Below are 23,033 nucleotides of genomic sequence, written 5' to 3' on the forward strand. Positions count from 1 at the left end.
CATAATGATGCCTGGACTCACCTAATTTAACTAGTCAAAGCATCAAGATAAAATGAGCTATTGGGGCAGATGGCTTAGGCAGCCAGTAGAAAGTACACTGCATTTGGAGTGAGATGCCCGGGGTTCAAATCTAGCTCTACCACTCACTACCTAAAGTAACTTCATCTTTCTGGGCCTTAGTGTCCTTTTCTCTAAGTGAGGGCATTGAAGCAGATGCTATCTCAAGTCCCATTTTTAAATCTCTGATTCAAAGAAAACTTCAACAATAGAGAGAATCACAGCCTTCATTTTAGGACAGCTTCAATGAATCATCACTGAGTGCAGACAGACAGACAAGGGCCTTACTTTTGCGCTGATTTCTTCTCATGCTAGCTGCCCAAGGGTTTTTAGAGGGTGGGCATAGTTGTACCAGCCTGACTCAATAATTCTACAATTCACTCAACTCAAAACTCCAACTATTTCTGTGCAATAAATTGCTGCACGTTTTATTTTGTTATGCAAAGTAACAGTCCCATACATTTTAATATAGTTTCCAATCCCCTTGTGGACAAACAGTCACACTTTAGTGCCACTTAAATGAAGACTAGCCATTCATCTGTAACTTGCAGATACAGAAGGCACTGGATTTTCATTTTAAATGCCTTAATTACCTGCATATAAAGTGAGACATAAAATAAGCAGCCCAGGCCAAGTTCATATGGGTTTGGAATTACTTTTCTTTTACTAAATGAGCAACAAGAGCTTCTCAGTATTGCAAGTTGTTGTGTGGCTATAGGCCAACTGTATAAAAAGTGTTACCAGAATGAGGGGATCAGAATTCAAAGACATGAAGAAAGCAACAGAATCAAAGAGAAGACAAAGTAGGAATTGTTGGCTGCCATTGAACAATGACATCAATGAAAGAGGATTGAATCAGCCATAAGACAAACATGAACTTCATAATGGATGGGCATCCTATGACAAAGGGGTACTCAAAACTGGAATTCCCATCATTTAGCCCACCCATATAGTATTTACCTTTCACTTTCCTGGAAAAGCCACCAAAATTATCTGCTAATATTTAGCATTCCTTAAAACATACTGAGCATATAAAGTAATTGACCAGCTTAAGTCACGAAATGAGAAACAAAAACAGAAGTAACTTCCCTACATTCTCTAGTCATTAGTCTGTCACTCTGTAGTAACTGCAGCTCAGTACCAGTGATCTCACCTTGAAAAAAAAAAGGAAATTGAAGCAGAGAAAGGAGCAACAGCTTTAACCCTGAAAGAAGGTGACTGCCATGTACTTCTTAAAATAATTTATTTATTATCAGATAAAGAATATAGAGTATTTATTCCTTCTGGAAATAGAAAATGGTGAAATCAATCCACAGTTCAGGATATTTATTCATGGCCAAAGGAGGAAGATATGGTTTTACCATTTTTGTAAACCAGATGGGAAGAAAGGCTGGGAAGAAGGCGTAAGAAAGGGTGAGGAGGAAGCAGTTCTAAGACTGTGGCTTTTCTACAGAAGCTAGACTTTATAACATGGAGAACTTCTTGGTAAACAAATGCAATTTCTCAAGCTCTGCTTCTGTTTCCTTTATATCTATACTGATCTTCAAATGACCATGTAATACTATTAATATATGAGCACACACAGAAATTTTTAGTCTGATGACTAGTCATATAGAAACACAAGTGCATACAGAGACAGAAATCCATGGCTCTCCAGGAACATCCCATAGGCATAAATCATTTGCTAAATCTTGCTGTATGCTCCTTTCAACATCTCTTGCATCTGAGCCCTTCTCTCCACTCACGTGGTTACCACTTTAGTTCAGGTTCTCCTCATCTAGTCTCTCCCCACTCTACTTTCTCTACACACCATGACCAAAGTAATCTGCCTTAAATCCAGACCTGACCATGTGATTCCCCTACTCAATCGGCCTCTAGGACAAAACAGAAACTCCTCCATTTGGCTTTGAAAGCCCTTCAGTACCTGGCCCAAACCAAGCTCTCTAGCCTCATTTGACATCACTCCCTGCCCCCCACTCTGGGATCCATCCAAACCGGCTGGCTCTATTTCCCTCACACAAAATACTTAATCTCCCATCTCCCTGCTTTTGCGGCCCAGTGCCTGGAATGCACTCCCTCTTTACCCCCACCTCACAGTGCCCACCATGTTCTACAGGAAACCTTTCCTCATTCTCTCAAATTGCTTTACACTTAACTAGGCTGTATATCTTTGTACTTACCGCTTTCTTTTCACACTGCAGATCTTTTTAAAGGCATCTGTTGTCTCTTCCACTTGAACTCTTCCATTGCCTCTTCCATTTAAGCTCAACGGGAGTTGAGATTGTTTCAGTCTTTCCACTTGTGTCCCAAGGGCCCAGCACAGGTGCTTAATCAATACTTGGTAATTGAAACCTCTCAATACAGACCTTTTGGGGTTCCAGCAGTGTCATTATTATTGTCTTCTCTTAGTATACAACTTTAGTAGAAGAACTTTCTACCTAAAAAGCAGACTGAGGACCACAGGAAGGTGCAAACTGGCAGCACTGCGACCCTACAAATGGCTCAAACCCTTCAATAAAAACAAATACCAAAAAGGCTGTTTTTGCTGCTATTAAAAGCCAGGGTAAAAACAAAAGTATGAAGACAGACTGAATAAGCCCATGAGGTCTAGAGCTGCCCCAATCCTCACCCCCCCCCACCAAGATAAAGAAAGGATATGGTCATCTTTTCCACAAACTTGTCATGCTTGTCTTCTGTCTTAGGGAATTTGGTAATGTCACTTTCCAGGCGAGCAATCTGTTGTTCCATGGCATCAAGGTTGCTCTTGAGAGTCTGAGCTGAAACTGCAGAAGAAGATGCAGAGTTACAAGAACATTCCCATCAGCTGTTCAATTATGACAACAACCAGGACACCTGAGGAAAACCAACTGGCCTTTTTACCACAGACAAGAGTCCCATTAAATACTCATTTTTCTGCATTACTCCTCATAACAATTCTACTCTTCATGAAGTAAAAATGTATAATATACTATACCAAATCATCATGTTTAATGGGAGAATGTTACCTTTTTATTCAGCCATTAGTCCAAATGAATTCATTTCTATTTAAATTTATTGATGGGAATTCTAATATTTCATTCTTTAAAATCTAATTTGAAGATTAAAGAGAAACTACAGTTCAAACAGATCTTATGAATGCATGTACATGGCTATATAAATGATTTAATGTTAAATTATATCAAATAGCAAATATTTTTCTTTTATTGAAAACCAAAAGCTATCAAAGTTTCTATCTTTTTGTATCTTCCATACCTGGAAATATCAAATAAATGGGCTGCCTTGATGCAGAGAGAACTTGCAGTAACCCCCAGTAAGACACAGACACACACACCCCCAGACACAGACACACCTACAAAGCTTTGGTACAATTTCAAACATAATAATTAATTCCTTTTAATTATAGCTAACATGATTTAGCACTTTTCTTCTTTGAAAATGAAACATTTCAAGAACTGCATTCAAACTGGTGCAAAATACCCCATTTCCACCTTTCCTGGAAAGGTTTCCCCTTAGTCCTCTCTACAAATTGCCTGTTCTTAACGCATGACTACCAGTTATATATGTCAATTTCAGTATTTGGGGGTTTCCACTAACTGGACAGGGTGAGTGGCATAAAGAGTGGACAATTTGGCCTCTAAATCAGGACTTGGACAAACTGTCATGCTAACAAAAGGAAAGCAAAGCAGAATAACATTATAATGTTTTCTTTTAGTTAAGGAGAAATGTTTGGCTTATTCTGAAACACATACAAGCATCGGAATGGAAAATTCGAGAGGCTGTCAGCCACCACCCCCTCCCCACCTCCTCCAACACACACACACATCCCACTATTGCAACCAACTCCTTGGATATGAATTCCTCACTCTGACATGAACACCTTCATAACTCAGGGGAGAAATCGCCTGAAATAGACATGGAAGTTCAAGACACTGAAAATCAAACACCAACACCAAAGACAAATTATTTTTTGTATTAATCTGTCAGTTCCAATAGCGGCATCTGATTTAGTTTCATTTGCACAGATCTGACAAGCTTGGAAATGATTCTGTATTGGAGAAGTCTGAGGGAGTTTTGTCTTGTCAAAGCATTCCTAATGGCTCAGCAATCATTGCTGGCTTTATTTAAAAGATGAGTTAGGTAGGAAGGAAAACAAACTCTCTGACTTCAAAATTAAATAAATTTCCTTCAGCCAGGTGTTCTGTGCATTCAAGCTAATTATTCAAGGGGTCCATTCTTCTCAACTGCTTGACTGCAGACTGAAGAAAGTAAATGGTTACTTATGTCACTCGGATCACAGGGAAGATATCACCACATGAGGCAATTCTACGGTGTACAAAGTGTGCCTGAAGTTGCCTCAGGCCCCGGGCTGCATAATGTTATGGGATGCTATAAGAGGACTGAGGACTTCATGCATTGCTTGTTCGGTAGTGAGATGCACTCAGAAATACAAATAGCTTCAACAGCAATAAAGGGAGGTTTGAAAAAATCAGCCAAGTGACTTTCAACCTTTCCAACATTAAAGGAGAAATGATGTTTTTAATACATACATATATATATATATAATATATATATATATACATACACGCACACATATCCATACATATATCTATCTACCGATCTATCGATGCAGTCACAGAAGTGAATTTTTGTTCACATAAGCTAATAGCTCCCAATTCTGAAGCACTGTATTCTGAGTCCTCCTTAATCTGAGCACCTGCCCTCTAAGATGATCCCTGATTTCTCCTGTATATTTTTGGTTTGTTCATAATTGTTTGAATGTTGTTTTTCCCATTAGGCTGTGAGCTCCCAGAGAGCAGGCACTGTATTTTGTCTTTCTTTGTACCCTCAGTCTTAGAACAGAAATGTTGATTGACTGCCACTGTGATTCTATCCCAGTCAGAAGGCCCCTTCTCAGGCTCCTTTGTCAAATAATCACTGCAGTCGCACTTCCCCACACCATGGTTGACCCCTGGAGCTCAGTCCTCTGGTCTCAATAATCTCTCAACTGGTGGGGATGAGGGAAGGAAAGGGAGAGAGAAGGGAACATATAAACCCTACTATGTGCCTGGCATGTGACTCCTCAGCTCCTACGGATTCCATGATCTCTATGCAGACAACTCCCAGATCCATAAATCCAGCCTAGTCTCTCTTCTAAACATCAGTCCAGTATTTGAAACTGGATATCCCACATCTCAAATTCAACATGTAGCAAACATAATTCATTCTTCTTCCCCAAACCCAAATTTCCGTATTAGAAGAACGGGCTTCACCAACCCTGCAGTGATCCATATTCACAGCCTTGGGGTCACCCCCTATTCCAAACTCACTCTCACCCAACATACCCAATTAGTTGCCAAATCTTGTCATTCCAAGCTCTATAACATCTCTCCCAACCATCTCCTCTTTACTCCCACACTGCCCTGCCCCTGCCCCCCAACCCTCCTTAGTGGAGACCCACATCATGTCTTGCCTAGATTACTATAATGGCCACCAGAAGGATCTCTCTCCCTCCAGTGTCCCCTCACTCCAAGCCATCATCCTCACATATCCCAAAGGGATTTCCTTAAGCATTGGATTTGGAAACTTTCTAAATCGATAAACTCCAATGGCTTTCTCTTGCCTCTAGGATCAATTTAACTATTGGCGGCATACTGGACAGGGCAGAAAGAAAGCTGGGTTCAAATTCTGCCTCACACTAGCTGTGTGACCCAAAGCAAGTCACTTAATCTCTCTGTAAACTAGGATAATAATAGCACCAATTTCACAGGGTTGTAAAGAGCAAATGAATTAACATGCAAAGTACTCTGTACATTTTAAAAAGCTATCTAAGTGCTAGCTTTAATCATCATAACTGAACTCCCTTGGTGGTCACTTCAAGTCTTTCACAACCTGCTCCCAACCTACCTTTGAATTCTTATTGCCCAGCAATTCCTGGCCCATGCTCTACAGTCCAGCCAAGGCAGCCTTCTTACTGCTCCTCGTACACAACCCTCCATTGCCCAGACACACATTCCCATGCACTGGGTACACCCCACACATGGAATGGACTTGCACCTTACATTTTGCCTCTTAGAATCTCTCATCCCTTTGAAGAGTCGACTCTTCAAAGCCTTTGAGGATTTCCTCAGCTGTTGGCACCTTTCCCACAAAATTAGCCTGCCTGGGTTTACTTGGTACACACTTATCTATGTACCTGCCCGGTTTTTAGGGGCATCTCCATTCCTTAGCACAGTGACTGGCACCTAAGATATGCTTGTTGACTGATTGACTGAAACAGTCAGCTTGTCATTATCCCATTTTGCAGAAGAGCTAGTATTTATTAAAGGCTGCAAAATGTTTTAAATACATCATTTCATCTGAAACAACCATATCACAGCCCTGTGAGGTCATTACTAAGGATACTGGCCCTATTTTACAGAGAACCAGGTTACTAGACACTGCACTCCAGCTCACAGCATGACTGAATACTGGAGGGAAGATTCAAACAAAATCCCTGAATTCACTATACCATGTGGACTTCTCAAAGCTACCTTTTATGGCCAAGTATGTTAGTGCTTTTCCAATCAATTATGACAATTAAAGTTATAGAATTTCCCCCATTCCTCTTCACATTGTTATTATTAATGGCAGTACTAGTACAAATAGTTTGAGAAAGAACTGGAAAACAAAGAGTCCTCCACAGGCTAGATGAAAAGAGATACAAAAAGCCTTCTGAAAAATTAACAGCACACACTTTTGGACTAATTAAATTACCATTAATCTCTACTAAATTTTGACCACAAAGTAATAATACTTCTTTCATCTGAGCACCCATATATGACAAGTAAAAATGGCCTGGAGAAAGTCCTGGACAGTAGCAGGGTCACGTACACACTGCCATTTTCTTGAAAAAAATACACTTATTTGAAGCATGCCCATCAAAGGAACACAACATTAAAAGAACTCATCAAAAGAGCATAAAAAAAGAAAGGGACATTATGAGTGGCCTGAACAATAGACACAATTGAATTCTTCCTGAAGCACATAAGTTAATAGTTTCATTTTATGTGAATGTAGTACATAGAAATGAAGGAATATAATATATAAATAAATGTGTTGTGCTAAAGTGAAAACAAAGTTCATAACTGTGGGCTTCCTTGGACTTCAAAGGAAAATAAAAACTAAACATCTAAGTAGTAATAAAAATGAAAGAATTATCCATTCATCTTTAATTCTTAGTGGCTATGTAAGGGTTGAGGAGTTAAGTTTTAAAACATCTGAACATACATTTTAAAAATTAAATTTCTTTTTAAAGGAAATGCAGTTTAAAAAAACAGCAAAACAGATCAGTGGAACAGAACAGATAAAGAAGTTATCAGAGATAATAGAACTCAATAACCATGAGTTTGATAAATTTGAAAACTAATTACTTGGGAAGAACTCCATATTAAATAAGAACTGAATGGGAAAACTGGAGAGCTATTGTACAGAAATCAGGTTTACATCATACAAAAACAACATGCTCCACAGAAGGAATGTGACTTGAATATACAAAGTCTTACAATTAAAAAAAAACACCTAAAATTAATGAGATCAGGATTCTTTCATACTTATGACTGGGAGGAAAATTTGTAACCAGACCATGGCTAAAGATGTTTACAAAATATAAAAGAATAACTTTGACTAAAGTATATTGCTAAGTTATTGCACAAACAAAATCAACACAGCTAGGATAAAAAGAAAAGCTGTTGGATGGGAAAAAATCTTTGCATCAAATATGTCTTAAAAATCTGACATCTAAGATAAATATGGAATTAACTCAACTGATCTGGAAATAGATTAAGGAGAAATGATTTAAGAATTTCTAGACTACTTAAATGCCATGATCATAAAAGAGCCTCAACATCTTATTTCAAGAAGGAAGATTGCCCAGATATCTTAGAATCAGAGGGCAAAATGGAAATTGAAAGAATCTACTGATTGCTTCCTGAAAAAGGTCCCAAAATGAAAACTCTCAAGAACATTATGGCAAATTGCAGAGCTACTAGGTCAAGGAGAAAATACAACAAGCAACCAGAAAGAAATAATTCAAATACTGTGGATCCAAAGTCAGGATGACACAAGACTGGCTAACCATGACAATAAAGGAGCAAAGGGCTTGAAATATGATATTTCAGAAGGCATGTGATATTCCAGAAGGGAAAAGAGTTAGGATTACAACCAAGAATAACCTACCCAGCAAAACTGAGTATAATACTGCAGGAGGGAAATAGGATGTTTAATGGAATAAAGGACTTTAAAGCACTTCTGATGAAAAGACCAGAGTTGAATAGAAAATCTGGCATTCAAGCACAATGCTTGAGAGAAGCATAAAAAGGTAAACAAGATTGATAACTTGGAAAGAACTTAAGATTAAACTGTTTACATTCCTATATGGGAAGATGATATCTGTAACCCCCAAGAACTTTATCATCATTAGGGCAGTTAGAAGGAGTCTACTCAGAGAGTATAGATATGAGTCTATTATGTTGGAAAGATTTCAGAAGAAAAATGGAAAAATGAGAAAGAGGGATACACTGGCAGAACAGTAAAGGGAAGAAATTATCCCACATAAAAGAGGTATCCAAGAAAGACTTTTTACAGTGGTTGGGAAAAGGGAAGGGAGCAGATAACATTTGAAACCTCACTTTCATTTGAACTGATTTAAAGAGGGAAGGATGCACACACACACACACACACACACACACACACACACACACACACTCAGTTGGTTATAGAAATTCATCTTATCCAACAGGGCATGGGGAAAAGATTAAGAGAAAGGATGGGGATAATAAGAGGGAGAGTAGACCAAGGGAGGCGGAAAAGAGTCATTTGAGAAGGGGGAAGGATTAAAAAAAAAGAACTATAAATAGAATAGGATGGAGGGAAAAGTAGTTTGTAATCATAACTGTGACTGGGAATGGGATAAACTCACCCATAAAACAGAAGAGGACAGAAGAACAGATTAGAAATCACAATCAAATAAAATACATTAGAGACACACTTGAAACAGAAAGAAAAACAAAGAGTTAAAGCAAGGGACTGGAATAGAATCTACTATGTTTCAGCTGAAGTACAAAAGGCAGGGGTAGCAACTGTGAACTGAGACAAAGTAAAAGCAAAAGCAGAGGCAGCTAGATGGCTCATTGAATAGACCAATGGACCTGGACTCAGGAAGACCTGAATTCAAATTCTGCCTCAGACATATACTGTGTGACCAGGGCAAGTCACTTAACCCAATTGCCTTAATGCACTGGAGAAGGAAATGGAAAATTACTCCAGTATCTTTGCCAAGAAAACCCTATGGACAGTATGGTCTACAGAGCCACAAAGGGTCAGACACAACTGACCAATAACAACAATAAAGCAAAAACTGGCCTAATTCAAAAAGATAATCAGGGAACTACATTTTACTAAAAGGTGCCACAGAAAATGAATTAATGTCAATACTAAACATACATGTACCAAATGACATAGCGCTCAAAGGAAAAGTTAAATGAATTTATAGGAGCAAATAGAAAGTAGAACTATACTAGTAGGGAACCTTAATTTACCCCTCTTGGACCTAGATAAATCTAACCATAAAATAAATAAGAAAGCAATTAAGGAGATGACTAAAATTATAGAAAAGTTAGATATAATAGGCTTATGGAGAATAGTGAATGGAAAGAGCTATACAAGGCACCTTCACAAAAACTTACCATATATTAGGGCATTAAAAGCCTCACAAACAAATGCAGAAAAGCAGAAATAAGAAATACATACTTTTTGGACCATAATGCAATAAAAATTACATTCAATAAAGGGCCTGGGAAGCACAGATAAATTTTTTTATGTCTAAAAGCTTGCACCAATAAAAGAAAGAACAGATCAATGAATTGGACATGCAAATTTAAAAAAAAAAACTAAAAAAGAACAAATTAAAAATCCCAATTAAATATCAAAACAGAAATTCTGAAATCCTGAAATCAAAGGAGAGAGTCATAAAATTGAAAGTAAAAAAAAAACATATTAAACAAATAAATAAAACTAGAAGCTGTTTTAATAAAAAAGCAATAAAATAGACAAATCCCTGGTTAACTTGATTTTAAAAAGGAAAGAAGAAATACAAAATCAAAAATGAAAAAGGTAAATGCACAATGAAGATGAAATTGAAGCAATTATTAACAATTATTTTGCCCAATTATATGCCAATAGAACTAACAATTGAAGTGAAATAGATGATATTTAAAAGAACATAAATTTCACAGATTAAGAGAAGAGGACATACTTAAAATAATGCTCTCTTGGAAAAAAAAGCAATTTAACAAGCATAAATGAGTTCCCTAAGACAAAATTCCTAGGACCAACTGGATTTACAAGCAAATTCTATTAAACATTTAAAGAACAATTAATTCCAATACTACATAAAGTATCTGAAAAAAAAGAGGTACAGAAGAAATCCTACCAAATTCTTTTATGATGCAAATATGGTTTTGATACCTAAATCAGTGAGAGCAAAAACAGAGAAAGAAAACTATAGACCAATTTCCCTGTGAATATTGATACAAAAATTTTAAATAAAATCTTAGCAAGGAGATTACAGGAATATATCACAAAGATAATATACTATAACCAGGTTGGATTTATACCAGGAATGCAGAATTGGTTAATTATTAGGAAGACTACAAGCACAATTGACCATATCAATGACAAAAACAAGAAAAATAATATGACTCTACAACAGATGCAGAAAAAAACTTTTTTTCCTGAATTCAGCATCCTTTCTTTATTTTTTAACATTTAATTTATTTATTTTCTGTTTTCAACATTCATTTCCATAAGTTTTAAATTTTCTCCCTCTCCCTCTTCTCTTCCCAAGACAGCATGCAATCTAATATGGGCTCTACACACATATTCCTATTAAACACATTTTCATATTAGTCATGTTGCATAGAAGAATTATAATGAATGGGAGAAACCATGAAAAAGAAAACAAAACAAAACCACACAAAAGAGAAAAGAGTCTGCTTCACTCTCCATTCTGACTCCATAGTTCTTTCTCTGGATGAGAAAAAACTTCTGACAAAATACTGTGCCTACTCCTGTTAAAAATGTTAGAAAGCATAGGAACAAATGGACCTTTTCTTAAAATGACAAGCAGTATTTATCTGAAACCAAGAGCAAGTATTATCTGTAATAGAAGCCTTTCCAATAAGATCGGGGGAAGCAAGGATATCTATTATTACCATTACTGTTCAATATTAGTCAAAACAATTAACAAATTCAGCAAAGTTGAAGGATATAAAATAAACCCATAGAAATCATCACTATTTCTATATGTTGCCAACAAAATCCAGCAGGAAGAGATAGTAGGAGAAATTCCACTTAAATAACTACGGACAGTATAAAATACTTGGAAGTCTGCTTTGCCAAGACATACACATGAACTACAGGAACACAATTACAAAATACTCTTCACACAAAGGCAGACAGATATAAGTAACTGGAAAAATATTAATTACTTATGGGTAGGCTGGGTTAACATAATAAAAATGACAATACTGCCTAAATTAATTAATTTACTTATTCAGTGCCATACCCATCAAGCTACTAAAAAATTATTTTACTGAGCTAGAAAGAATAATAACAAAATTCTTCTGGAGGAAGAAAAGGTCAAGACCATCAAAGGAATCAATGGAAAAAATGTGACAGAAGGAAGCCTTGCAGTACTAGATCTCAAACTATATTACAAAGGAGTAAACATCAAAACAATCTGTTACTGGATGAGAAATAGAGTGGCTGACCAACAAAAAATATTAGGTATACAATATACAGAAGCAAATGAACACAGTAGCCTAGTGTTGGAGAAACCCCAAAATCCCAGTTATTGGGGCAAAAACTCACAACTTGACAAAACCTTCTGGAAATACTGGAAAGTAGTCTAACAGAAACTAGATAAAAACCAACATCTCACACTGCATACCACAATAAGCTCAAAATGAGTATGTGATTTAGGAGTACATCAAAACCAAATTAAGGGATCATGAGGAAAAATTACTTGTCAGGTCTTTGAATGGGGGTTTGTGACCAAATAAGAGAGTTCACAGGAGATAAAATGGATCATTTGAAAACATAAAATTAAAAAGATTTTGCACAAACAAAAACAATGCAGTAAAACTGGAAAAAAGCAGGAAAGTAGGAAGAAATTTTGTAGCAAAATTCTCTAATAAATGTTTCATATCTGAAATATATAGAGAAATGAGCCAAATTTACAAAAATACCATCCATTCCCCAATTGATAAATGGTAAAAGGATATGAGCAGGTAGTTTTCAGCAGAAGAAATTAAAGCTAACAACAGTAAAAAAAAAAAGTCCTATATCTTATTAATAATTAGAGAAATGAGACAACTCTGAGGTACCACCTCACCCTCATAAGATTGCCTAAGGTGACAGATAAGGAAAGTGACAAATGCTGGAGGGACTGTGGGAAAATAGATACAATAATGCACTGTTGTTGGAACTGGGAACTGATCTGTCTGTTCTGAAGAATTTGGAACTATGTCCAACATGCTAAAAAAAAAACACAAAAAACGAAACAAACAACAACAAAAACCAACCAAAAACCTTTGTCCCAGCAATACTGCTACTAGGCTATACCCCAAGGAGACTGAAAAAAGGGAAAAGATCCATATGTAAAACATATTTATAGCAGCACTTTTGTGGCAACAAAGAAACTGGAAACTGAGGGGATGTCCATCAATTGGGGAATGGTTGAACAAGTTATGGTATATTATATAGTATTGTGCTGTAAGAACTGATGAACGGGATTGTTTCAGAAAAACCTGGAAGCACTTACACGAACTGAAACAAAGTGAAGTAAGCAGAATCAGGAAAACAATCTAAACAAGTAAGAACAATATTGTAATGATAATCAACTGTGAAAGACTTGGTAACGGATCAATACAATGATCCACCACAACTCCAATGGATTCATGATATAAAATGCCATCCTCCTCCAGATAAGGAAATGATAAACTCAGAGTATAGACTGAAGCACTTTTACCCCTTTATTTTCCTTGCTTTTTCCCCCAGAACATCGCTAATGCAGAAATACATCTTGCATCTTTTCAATGATTTTTCAATGAGCAGGGGAAGGGACTGGAGAGAGGATGAAAATTTGAAAGTAAAAAAGAAAAAGTCAAAGGAGAGGAAAAGAAAAAGAAAAAAGAATGGCTAAATGATACTGTTACAAGAACATAACAGGATGTTACTGGATCATAAAAAATCAATATGAAGAATTCTGAGGATTACAGGGAGATTTATATGAACTAAAAGAGACTGAAGTAAGAAGAATCAGGAATATATTGTATACAATATGACTACAAGGTATATGGAAAAAATAATAAAAATCTGAACTGAATGTTGTGTAACTATCATGAAAAAACTAGCCTCATACCGCAGAAGAGATGAAAAAAATATCATGCTCCCTTTCCAGAAGTGGAGGACTATGGTTATGGAATATTACATGGACTTGTATTATGATGTGCTGATTGGTTTTGCCAAACCAGCTTTTTCTTTTTCTTTTTTGTCAAAAGGAATAGCTCTTTAGGTAGGGGAAAGGGGAATGGTACATTCATAAATGACATAAATGTAAAAATAAAGGATTTTTTTAATAAAGGAAATTGGGAGGAAGAATCCCCATTTTAAAAGTGCCATTGGAATATGCATTCTCCAGGATAAGGCACAGTCTCTCTAAATTGGATTCACATTGGCCTAAGTTGATCCAAAGCTGAGATGAAATCAGAGAATTTAATGAGATAACAGGAAAGTGGGCATTTGTGGCCTATTACTACTAATTTCACTAAACATATTTTAGTGTTTGGGTTTTAAAGCAAAGCCTTAGCAACTATTCAAACTCTTCAGATTTGCTAATTACCAGACTCAATTGGAAACTGTGTAAGTGTGGGACAAGAAGAGTTAGAAAATCACCAAATAATCATTTGCCATCAATCTTAACTAAGAAAAGCAATAATAACGAGCAGGGAAGCAACTTTGGCAGCCTTATATCTGCTATCTCTTTCAGTAATGCAAACCAGCATTGTGCAGCACACTGCTGGGAAAACTCTTATTCTGCCTGCAGCAACCAGTATGTGTGAATTTGAAAATCAAAGACTAAAATTCAAACTGAAATCTCTCTCTCATGTATAGTCTTAACGCAAAGCCATCAATGGCAAGGGAGTATAAAAGTAGAAGCTTCAATCCAATTCACCCTATATGTGCAGGGCTACTAAGGACACATGACATGTCTAGTCTCACCACTAAACCCCTTTTAGTCTGTTTTCTTCCATGCAACGTGGATCTCATTCTAACGGGGCAAGTTGCGCTTGAGTCGTATGGAGGCTAGGTTATATTCCAACTTGTTTCTTTCTTGAGATTGTAGGAAATGGCTGCCATGACAGTCTTTCTAAATAAAGTTAGCTTGCCAGTCTTTCAACTGTTCATATTTCCCTCATTATAATCCTATCCTAATGTCTCCACTTGTCAAATCAAAGGTGAGCATGGCATCTCTCTGACTTTAGGAGAACACCACTAGCGGTAAAAATTTTAAGTGTTGCCAAGAACATTTTGCAAAATTTTTTATAAAATGGGAGCTGAAAATAGCACAATTAGGAACACGGAGAAAGGAACATAGCCAATATGAACTTCTTGGACAAGAAGAGCAACAAAAAAAGTCTATGCCAAAATATAAAGTCACATATAGGTTTAACTTGTTAGAAAAAGTATACAGGGATTTAGCTGGCAACCTATTGGTAGTAACTATCTTCATGATGCACAATGTCTTAAGCAAATGCTTAATAAATGCTTGCTGAATTGAATACTATATATGGGCAGTTTAAATTAGGAGGAGGTTTATTATTCTAAATATTTATTTATAAGACAATTTTGGGGAAACTTAGAAAATATTTTCCCAAAGAATCAACTTTAAATGCGATGGTTAGGGTGTGAGGCTAGCCATCAAAGGTTAGTTAGCCCATAACACACTTTTAAAAGAAGAATAGAAGGGAATGAAAGAAATTCTCAGTAGAAGTTAGGGAGGGAAAAATAGTTGCTGGAATAATTGGATGGGATATAACCTCTGTTTAGCCTGTAAGATATTTTTTTTAAAAGAAGAGAATAGAATGAATAAAAAATACATTAAGTATTTACTACATGGTAAGTGTTATTACCCTAAGCACTGTGGATAAAAAGAAAGAAACTAAGACAGTTCCTGTCCTCAGGGAATTTTATATTCTAATATAGGGAGACAATTGATGGTCATGGTGCTCAGGGAAGGATACTTTGGTCTGGAAAGCCAAAGGGATGGGGAGTAGAGTCACAGAGGAGAAAAGTGACACATCCTCTCCAAGGTCAATGACAGAACAGATTTAATTATGGTTCCAGAACTGGAAGGCGGAGGGGCCTCACACAGAAAGTAATGACATGGTAGCATCACAGCTGGTAGGGAGATAGCCAGGGGATGAAGAAAAGTGTGATTAGAGCTAGTCCTATACAGAGCAGGCAATTCTCAATCAGCGTTGCCAGCCCCAGGGCAGGAGTTCCAGTGAAGTACTCCCAGGTTTGCTTTCCGGTCTGGGGGGCATATTTTATCTATTTTTAAGTTTTAAAATTATTATTATAGTTTTAAGATTGCCTTTAAAAATGGGTCATCACTCAAGACTCATTTAAATATTTTAACTAGTATATTTCATATATTGACTAACCAGCACGAAATGTGTAAGAAAGAGAAAGAAACTGACTTCAAGCTCTCCTATTTGTTTATTGCCTATGTGAACTTGGGCAAATCAATTCCCTCCAGGCTTCAGATTGCTTACATGTAAAGTGATGACCTCTACAATCCTATCCAACTCTAAATTCTAAGATTCCATGATCCTACAACTCAATCCATCATCATCCTTAATGTGCAAACAACTAAAAACTAACACATTCTTGAAACTAATCAATTCTTTTTAAAAATACATTTTAATGTTTTTTTGTTTTCATTAACCTCTATATTTCCCAATGTATCACTTTCCTCACCCTATAGCAGGGAAGCAGTCCTTACAATAAAGAATTTAAAAAGAAGAAAAAAATTCCATAAAACTAACCAACATATCCAAAAATATCTGATGTTATATTTAGTATTCCACATGGACTGTCCCTAAAAAGAAGAATCGGAAAATGTCTTCTCCTAAATCTTCAGTAGGCCCAAGTTTGGCCCCTGAAATTTCACAGCATTCAACCATGATTGCTATGTTATTGTCCATTGTGGCAATCACAGCAGTGTTGTTTTCCTGGTTCTGCTAACGTTATTTTGCACTAGTTCATCATATTCATCATTTCTTACAGTGCAATTCTTAATCAAATTACAAATCATATAACATATCTAACATAAATTTCCCTGCTTAAATGCAGAAAAATGAAATATTCAGGATAGCAATCCAGAAGCCAGCCATAGTGAAACAGCTGGATTCTCTATTCTGCTTCCCCCTGTTCTATTCCTAACTTTTTCTTCTTTTTTTAGCCTCACACCATTGTGTCTCTGGTCCCTCTCAACACAGGACTTTACTTCCTATTTCTTCCAAGGAAATAAAGGTTAATGTGAACATGCCTTCTACCCAAATCCCCACCACATCCCCCTTTCCCTTCCCCACTCTCCTTTTTTCCTTGTCTTGGAGGAAAAAGTAGCTATTCTCCCTGTCAGGGTCAACCTTTCTTGTGCCCTAACTCCTTCCATCCCCTCCAGATTCCTCTAGGTCTAGGAACTTTCTAACAACTTGAATCATCAATACAGTATCTTTATCACAGGCTCTTTGCTGAGTACAAACAAGCCCAGGTAAATTTCTTACTATTCTCTTCAAATAAAGAAAGAAGTCACTTGACCTTGTCACCCACCTCAAACCTTCTATATTTCTCCACCCTTTCACAGGCAAACTCCTCGGAAAAAGTTATCTACATTCATTATCTTTATTCCCTAAATTCCCATTCATTTATCAACTCCTTTTATCTAGCTTTTGATTCTACTATTCAACTGAAAATTCAACCTGTATGGCTACTAATTTTAATGACCTTTAACTCGGTCTTCACCTGCTGTTTCTGACACTGCTATCTCCTCTCTCCTGGATATTTTCCTACCCTGGCTTCCATGATAGTACCTGGAACACAGTAGGCACTTTATAAATGTTTGTTGGTTAATTAGCTATTCCTCAGTCTCTTTTGGAGGATCAACATGTGTGTCTGGCCCCTTGAATATGAGTATACCATCTTTTTCTCTCTTTACCTTTTTTCGTGACCTTATCAGCTCCCGTGGCTTTATCATTTCTAGAAAGATGAATCCTAAGTTTATACATATGTGTAGATGTATATGTATCTCTCTCTCTCTCTCACACACACACACACACATACACACAGAGAACTCCAGTCCCATATCACCAGTTGTCTGTTGGACATTTCTACCTGGACATACCAGAGTACATCAGTAAGTGTCTAAGGCAGGTTTTGAATTCAGCGCCTGACACAGAATAAGCACTTAATAAATGTTCAGTGCCTAAATCCAGAATTCTATTAATTGTGCTGCTGGGATGAAGTCACATAGAGGAAGATTTAGGCTTGAAGTAAGAAAAGTTTCCAAAAATTAGAGTTCTTACCAAGTGGAACAGCTCCCTGAGGAAGTCATGCATTCCCCTTCATTGGTGTTCTTGAAGCAAAGGCTGGATGATGGCTTTTTGGGAATGTTAGAGAATACTCTTGTTCTAGGACAGATTGGACCAGACAGCTTTTACTTCCCTTCCAGCTCTGAGATTCTGCTATTCTGAGACCATGTGGAGCACACCAAATAATACCCTAGGCAAAACACATCCCTTTTTCTTTTGGAGAATCAGAAAATGGCAAAGTCTGGCTCTCTAGGGGTAAAAGAAGCATGACTCTTTGAGAAGTGCCAATATGGGTCCTATAATAAGAAGGCAAAAGAGTGCATTGGATTTAAAGTTGGAAGGTGTCAGATCTAGGGTCATTTATTTTGGCTTTCCTTCTAGCCCAATGTTTGTTTGTTTGTTCACTGTAATGTAAACGCTCCCGAGATATTGCCTGAACAGGAGACGCTGGACTGTAACCTGGCACAGGTGAACCTGAAAACAAGAGAAACACTTCATTGCCTCACCAAATGAAAAGATGCTGGCTAACCTTTCAATCTACCACTGCTACTACTAATCTGATACAGCTGTCTCATCATAGGCATGGGAGGAGGTAAGAGAGGTAGAAATGAACCTTTAAAAATGTGTGAGAAAATTATCTACAGCAATATCTAGAAAAGAAAACATGAGGTAAACCTTAGGCTGTGTCCAAAATAAACCTCAACAGTGGCTTGAAAACTCTTCTGTTTCTCCAAATGAAGTAAAATCCAGATGCAGGCTCTACATTAAAAGCTAGAGACAATGAGTAAAGTGGGAAAGGAAAAGGGGACAAGAAAAATAGGAGTAATGCCATTTTTGCAGAGCTTTTAACTAAGCCTCTTTACTATGTCCTTCTGCAAAGACTCAAAAGGAGGTCAGAAACATAATCGAAGAAACAAGGGATGGATGGCCAGAGACACTTGGGTGTAATGTATAAAGTAACTCTGATCAAAAGTAATCAAAAAGAAAAAGAAAAACTGTATTCATCCAGAAAGATGGGATAAAGTTACCCAAAGTAAGGAGGATTAAAAAGGCCAAAGACTCTCAAGCACTGCAGGGGTGGAAAAATCAACATATTATATTCAACTTATTCAAAGATTCTTTGAATTCTTTAAATGGTACAAAACATTTCATGGATGACAATTCAGAAAGAACAGAAATAAAGTGATTCACCCAAAGCTAGAAGTGCTGTTAGATAGTGCCTTGCACACAGTAGATAATCAAAAATAATTATTAGTGTGATATCATAGAATCACAAAATGGTAGAAATGCAAGAAATCTTAAACATTATCTAATACATATGATCACACTTCAAAGGACTTTATGAAACAGTAATCATCAAAACTAGTGACTACTAGTTACAAAACAGAAAAGAAGATCAGTGGAAAACACTAAGCAAGACCCAGAAAGAATTGGACACAGCAACCATTGTTTAATAAATCCCCAAATACAGACATATTCAACAATAACTAGTGGAAAAATTGCAAAGCAAATATCAGAAAATAGGTTTAGACCAACATCTTGAATAGAAAAGGTCACATCATTAAAAAAAAACAGGAGAGGAGAGATATTTCATATTTATAGTGATCTATACAAAGGATACAAATGAGTATAAAAGATAAATTATTTCAACTGTATAAAATTTAAAAGCTTTTGTATAAACAAAATCAATGCAACTATAATAAGAGATATTGTTGGGTAGAGAAAAATCTTTGCAACAAATATCTTTGATAAAACTCTAACATTCAAAATCTATAAAGAATTGATGTGTAACTGTATGTATATGATCAAGAGCCCTTCTCCAAGAGATAAGGTGTCATAAGATATGAACAGTTTCACAAGAAGAACTGCAAGACAACAACCCTTTGAAGATTGTTGTAAGGACAAAATGAGATAATACATGTCAAAGTACTTCACAGACCTTAAAATGCTATATAAATGCTGGTTACACCATATAGCCCCTTACACATAACATAACAATATATTCCTCCCAGAAAAGGATTGATAGAAAAACCTTTTACAGCAAATTTATATTGTGCATATGCTAAAGTATATTTGTAATTGGAGATTTGTTGCTTTTGTCTAATACAGCCCCAAAATGTCATTCTCCTAAGACCAACTAGCATTTTTCAACATTGATCTAAAACATACAGGTAGCTAAGATGAGATACCCCCATTTAAAATGACACTCAAATACAGAATGCAGATTATCAAAAATCACCCAGTACCTGATCAACAGTTAAGTGGCAAAGTCAAGATAATTACTTGATTTAAAAAAAAACACATGAAAGAAACACCAACTAATAATGTCAATAGTCAACAAACATTTATCAAACACCTATCATATCATGAATTCATCACTGTGTTAAGTGCAGGGGTTTCAAGTAAGAAAAAGAAAGATGGCCCCTGACTTCTAGGAGTTTACAATCTAATAGGAGAAGAAAACCCACAAAAGGAAGCTGCAAAGAGGGAAGGTTGTACCCAAGGATACTTAGGGGCCTAGGGGAATGATGTTCCTAAAGCAAGCAGAGCAACTGGTCGGGAAGGAAGAAGCAGTTCTCTCACAGCCAGTTTTGCATTTTCCTTTGAGACTGTGATAGATTCCTTTTGTGTCTGAATTGGGACTTGATGGCCACTGAGGTCCCATTCAACTCTCAAATTCTGTGATACTTTAGAATGACCAAGCATTTCCCACAGAGACAAACCACTTGAAAAAGAAATAGCTGTTTAATCATAACACAATGTGGTTTTAGGACAAGGCTCTTAATAAATGTTTGGTGATTAAATTCATGGAGTTACAAAGTTATAGACACTACTGTGTAGCCCTAACAGATGAAATAATCTTTGGGATGGAGAAGAGCAAATGGTCCAAGTAAAGAGACCCCATAGAATGTGCCACTTCTTAAGGATGTTGTCAAGAGAAAGAGAAAACTCAAGCATTAGTCAAGCAGTTACCAAAGATAGAGACAGCTTAGGCTGAACTAAGTCCCAGGAATGCTCAAATGTTCCAGGTAGGGAGAGAGAAGGGAAAATAAGAAGAGAAAAAAATATAATGTGAAAGGTGATAAACTTACCCAGTGCAATCATGGAGACATTATGGATATGAGGCCTCTTTAAAGAGTAACAAGTTCTATGTAAAGTATTAACAAGAATTACTTCTTTTCTCATTGACCGCAAGCATACATTTAATGTAAATGTAACATACTAATTTAGGTCAGTAGAAAAGCAGAACAAGATTGCATCATTGCTTTGGTGAATGTATATTGCCAACATCAAAACTTGTACACAGAGAGAATTGGGGCGGAGCCAAGATGGCAGCTGGAAAGCAGGGACTAGCGTGAACTCCCCGCTGAGTCCCTCCAAAAACCTATAAAAATGACTCTGAACCAATTCTAGAACTGCAGAACCCACAAAATAGCAGAGGGAAGCAGGGCTCCAGCCCAGGACAGCCTGGATGGTCTTTGGGTGAGGTCTATCCCACACAGAGCTGGGAGCAGAGCAGAGCCCAGGATGAGCAGCGCGGACCAACCAGACCAGAAGCCAGGCAGAGCATGCCCTAGCGCCCTGAATCAGTGAGCTGCAGCAGTTACCAGACTTCTCAACCCACAAACACCAAAGACAACAGAGAAGGTTAGTGGGAAAAGCCACGGGAGTGGAGGGAGTGGAAGGAGTTCACTGTTCGGCTACTGCCCCAGGGACAGCAGAGGTGGTGCAGCTACAGAAGTACAGCTGCAGTTGTTTCTGGCCCCAGGCCCACCTGGTGGGAGGAATTAAGCGGCAGATCAGAGCAGGAGGAAAGAGCCTGCTGAAGATCTAAGTCCAGTCCGGGTTGGGGGTTCTTGGGGAAGGAGGAATGCTGGTGAGGCAGAGCTGGCGCATCCCCCCAAGCATGGAATACAGTTCTCTTCACTCCACAAGCAGTCATACCCCACTGAAAAACTCAAGGGTCAAGTTAGTTGGGTGGGAACATGGCCAGGCAACGAAAATGCACCCAGATTCAGTCTCAGACTTTGGATTCTTTCTTTGGTGACAAAGAAGACCAAAACATACAGACAGAAGAAGCTAACAAAGTCAAAGAGCCTACAACAAAAGCCTCCAAGAAAAACATGAACTGGTCCCAGGACATGGAAGAGCTCAAAAAGGATTTGGAAAAGCAAGTTAGGGAAGTAGAGGAAAAATTGGGAAGACAAATGAGAAGGATGCGAGAAAACCATGAAAAACAAGTCAATGACTTGCTAAAGGAGACCCAAAAAAATACTGAAAAATATACTGAAGAAAGCAACACCTTAAAAAATAGACTAACTCAAATGGCAAAAGAGTTCTAAAAAGCCAATGAGGAGAAGAATGCCTTGAAAGGCAGAATTAGCCAAATGGAAAAGGAGGTCCAAAAGACCACTGAAGAAAATATGACCTTAAAAATTAGATAGGAGCAAGTGGAAGCTAGTGACTTTATGAGAAATCAAGATATTATAAAACAGAACCAAAGGAATGAAAAAATGGAAGACAATGTCAAATATCTCATTGGAAAAACCACTGACCTGGAAAATAGATCCAGGAGAGATAACTTAAAAATTATTGGACTACCTGAAAGCCATGATCAAAAAGAGAGCCTAGATATCATCTTTCAAGAAATCATCAAGGAGAACTGCCCTGATATTCTAGAGCCACAGGGCAAAATAGAAATTGAAATAATCCATTGATTGCCTCCTCAAAAAGATCCCACAAAGAAATCTCCTAGGAATATTGTCGCCAAATTCCAGAGCTCCCAGATCAAGGAGAAAATCCTGCAAGCAGCCAGAAAGAAACAATTTCAGTATTGTGGAAACACAATCAGAATAACCCAAGATCTGGCAGCTTCTACATTAAGAGATTGAAGGGCTTGGAATATGATATTCCGGAGGTCAATGGAGCTAGGATTAAAACCAATAATCACCTACCCAGCAAAACTGAGTATCATGCTCCAAGACAAAATACGGATTTTCAATAAAATAGAGGACTTTCAAGCTTTCTCAGTGAAAAGACCAGAGCTGAATAGAAAATTTGACTTTCAAACACAAGAATCAAGAGAAGCATGAAAAGGTAATCAAGAAAAAGAACAAGAAAAAGAAATTGCTAGGGACTTACTAAAGTTGAACTGTTTTGTTTACATTCCTACATGGAAAGATGATGTGTATGATTCATGAGACCTCACCATTAGGGTAGCTGAAGGGAATATGCATATATATATATATATACACACACATATATATATGTTTATGTATATAC

The 23,033-nt window shown here is 37.1% G+C and overlaps 1 protein-coding gene across 3 annotated transcripts in view; it reads right to left on the reverse strand.

Annotated features, from left to right (window-relative positions):
• The window catches only part of DIAPH2 (diaphanous related formin 2), an 856,474-nt gene that overhangs the window by 314,212 nt on the left and 519,229 nt on the right, over positions 1-23,033 (reverse strand). For all 3 annotated transcript variants that reach the window (XM_036740329.1, XM_036740331.1, XM_036740330.1), the window contains one exon: positions 2,716-2,840. In XM_036740329.1, the coding sequence (XP_036596224.1) occupies positions 2,716-2,840 (125 nt within the window). The remainder of the gene's footprint in view (positions 1-2,715; positions 2,841-23,033) is intronic.

The sequence above is a fragment of the Trichosurus vulpecula genome, chromosome X (assembly GCF_011100635.1).
Source record: "Trichosurus vulpecula isolate mTriVul1 chromosome X, mTriVul1.pri, whole genome shotgun sequence".
Taxonomy (NCBI): Eukaryota; Metazoa; Chordata; class Mammalia; order Diprotodontia; family Phalangeridae; genus Trichosurus; species Trichosurus vulpecula.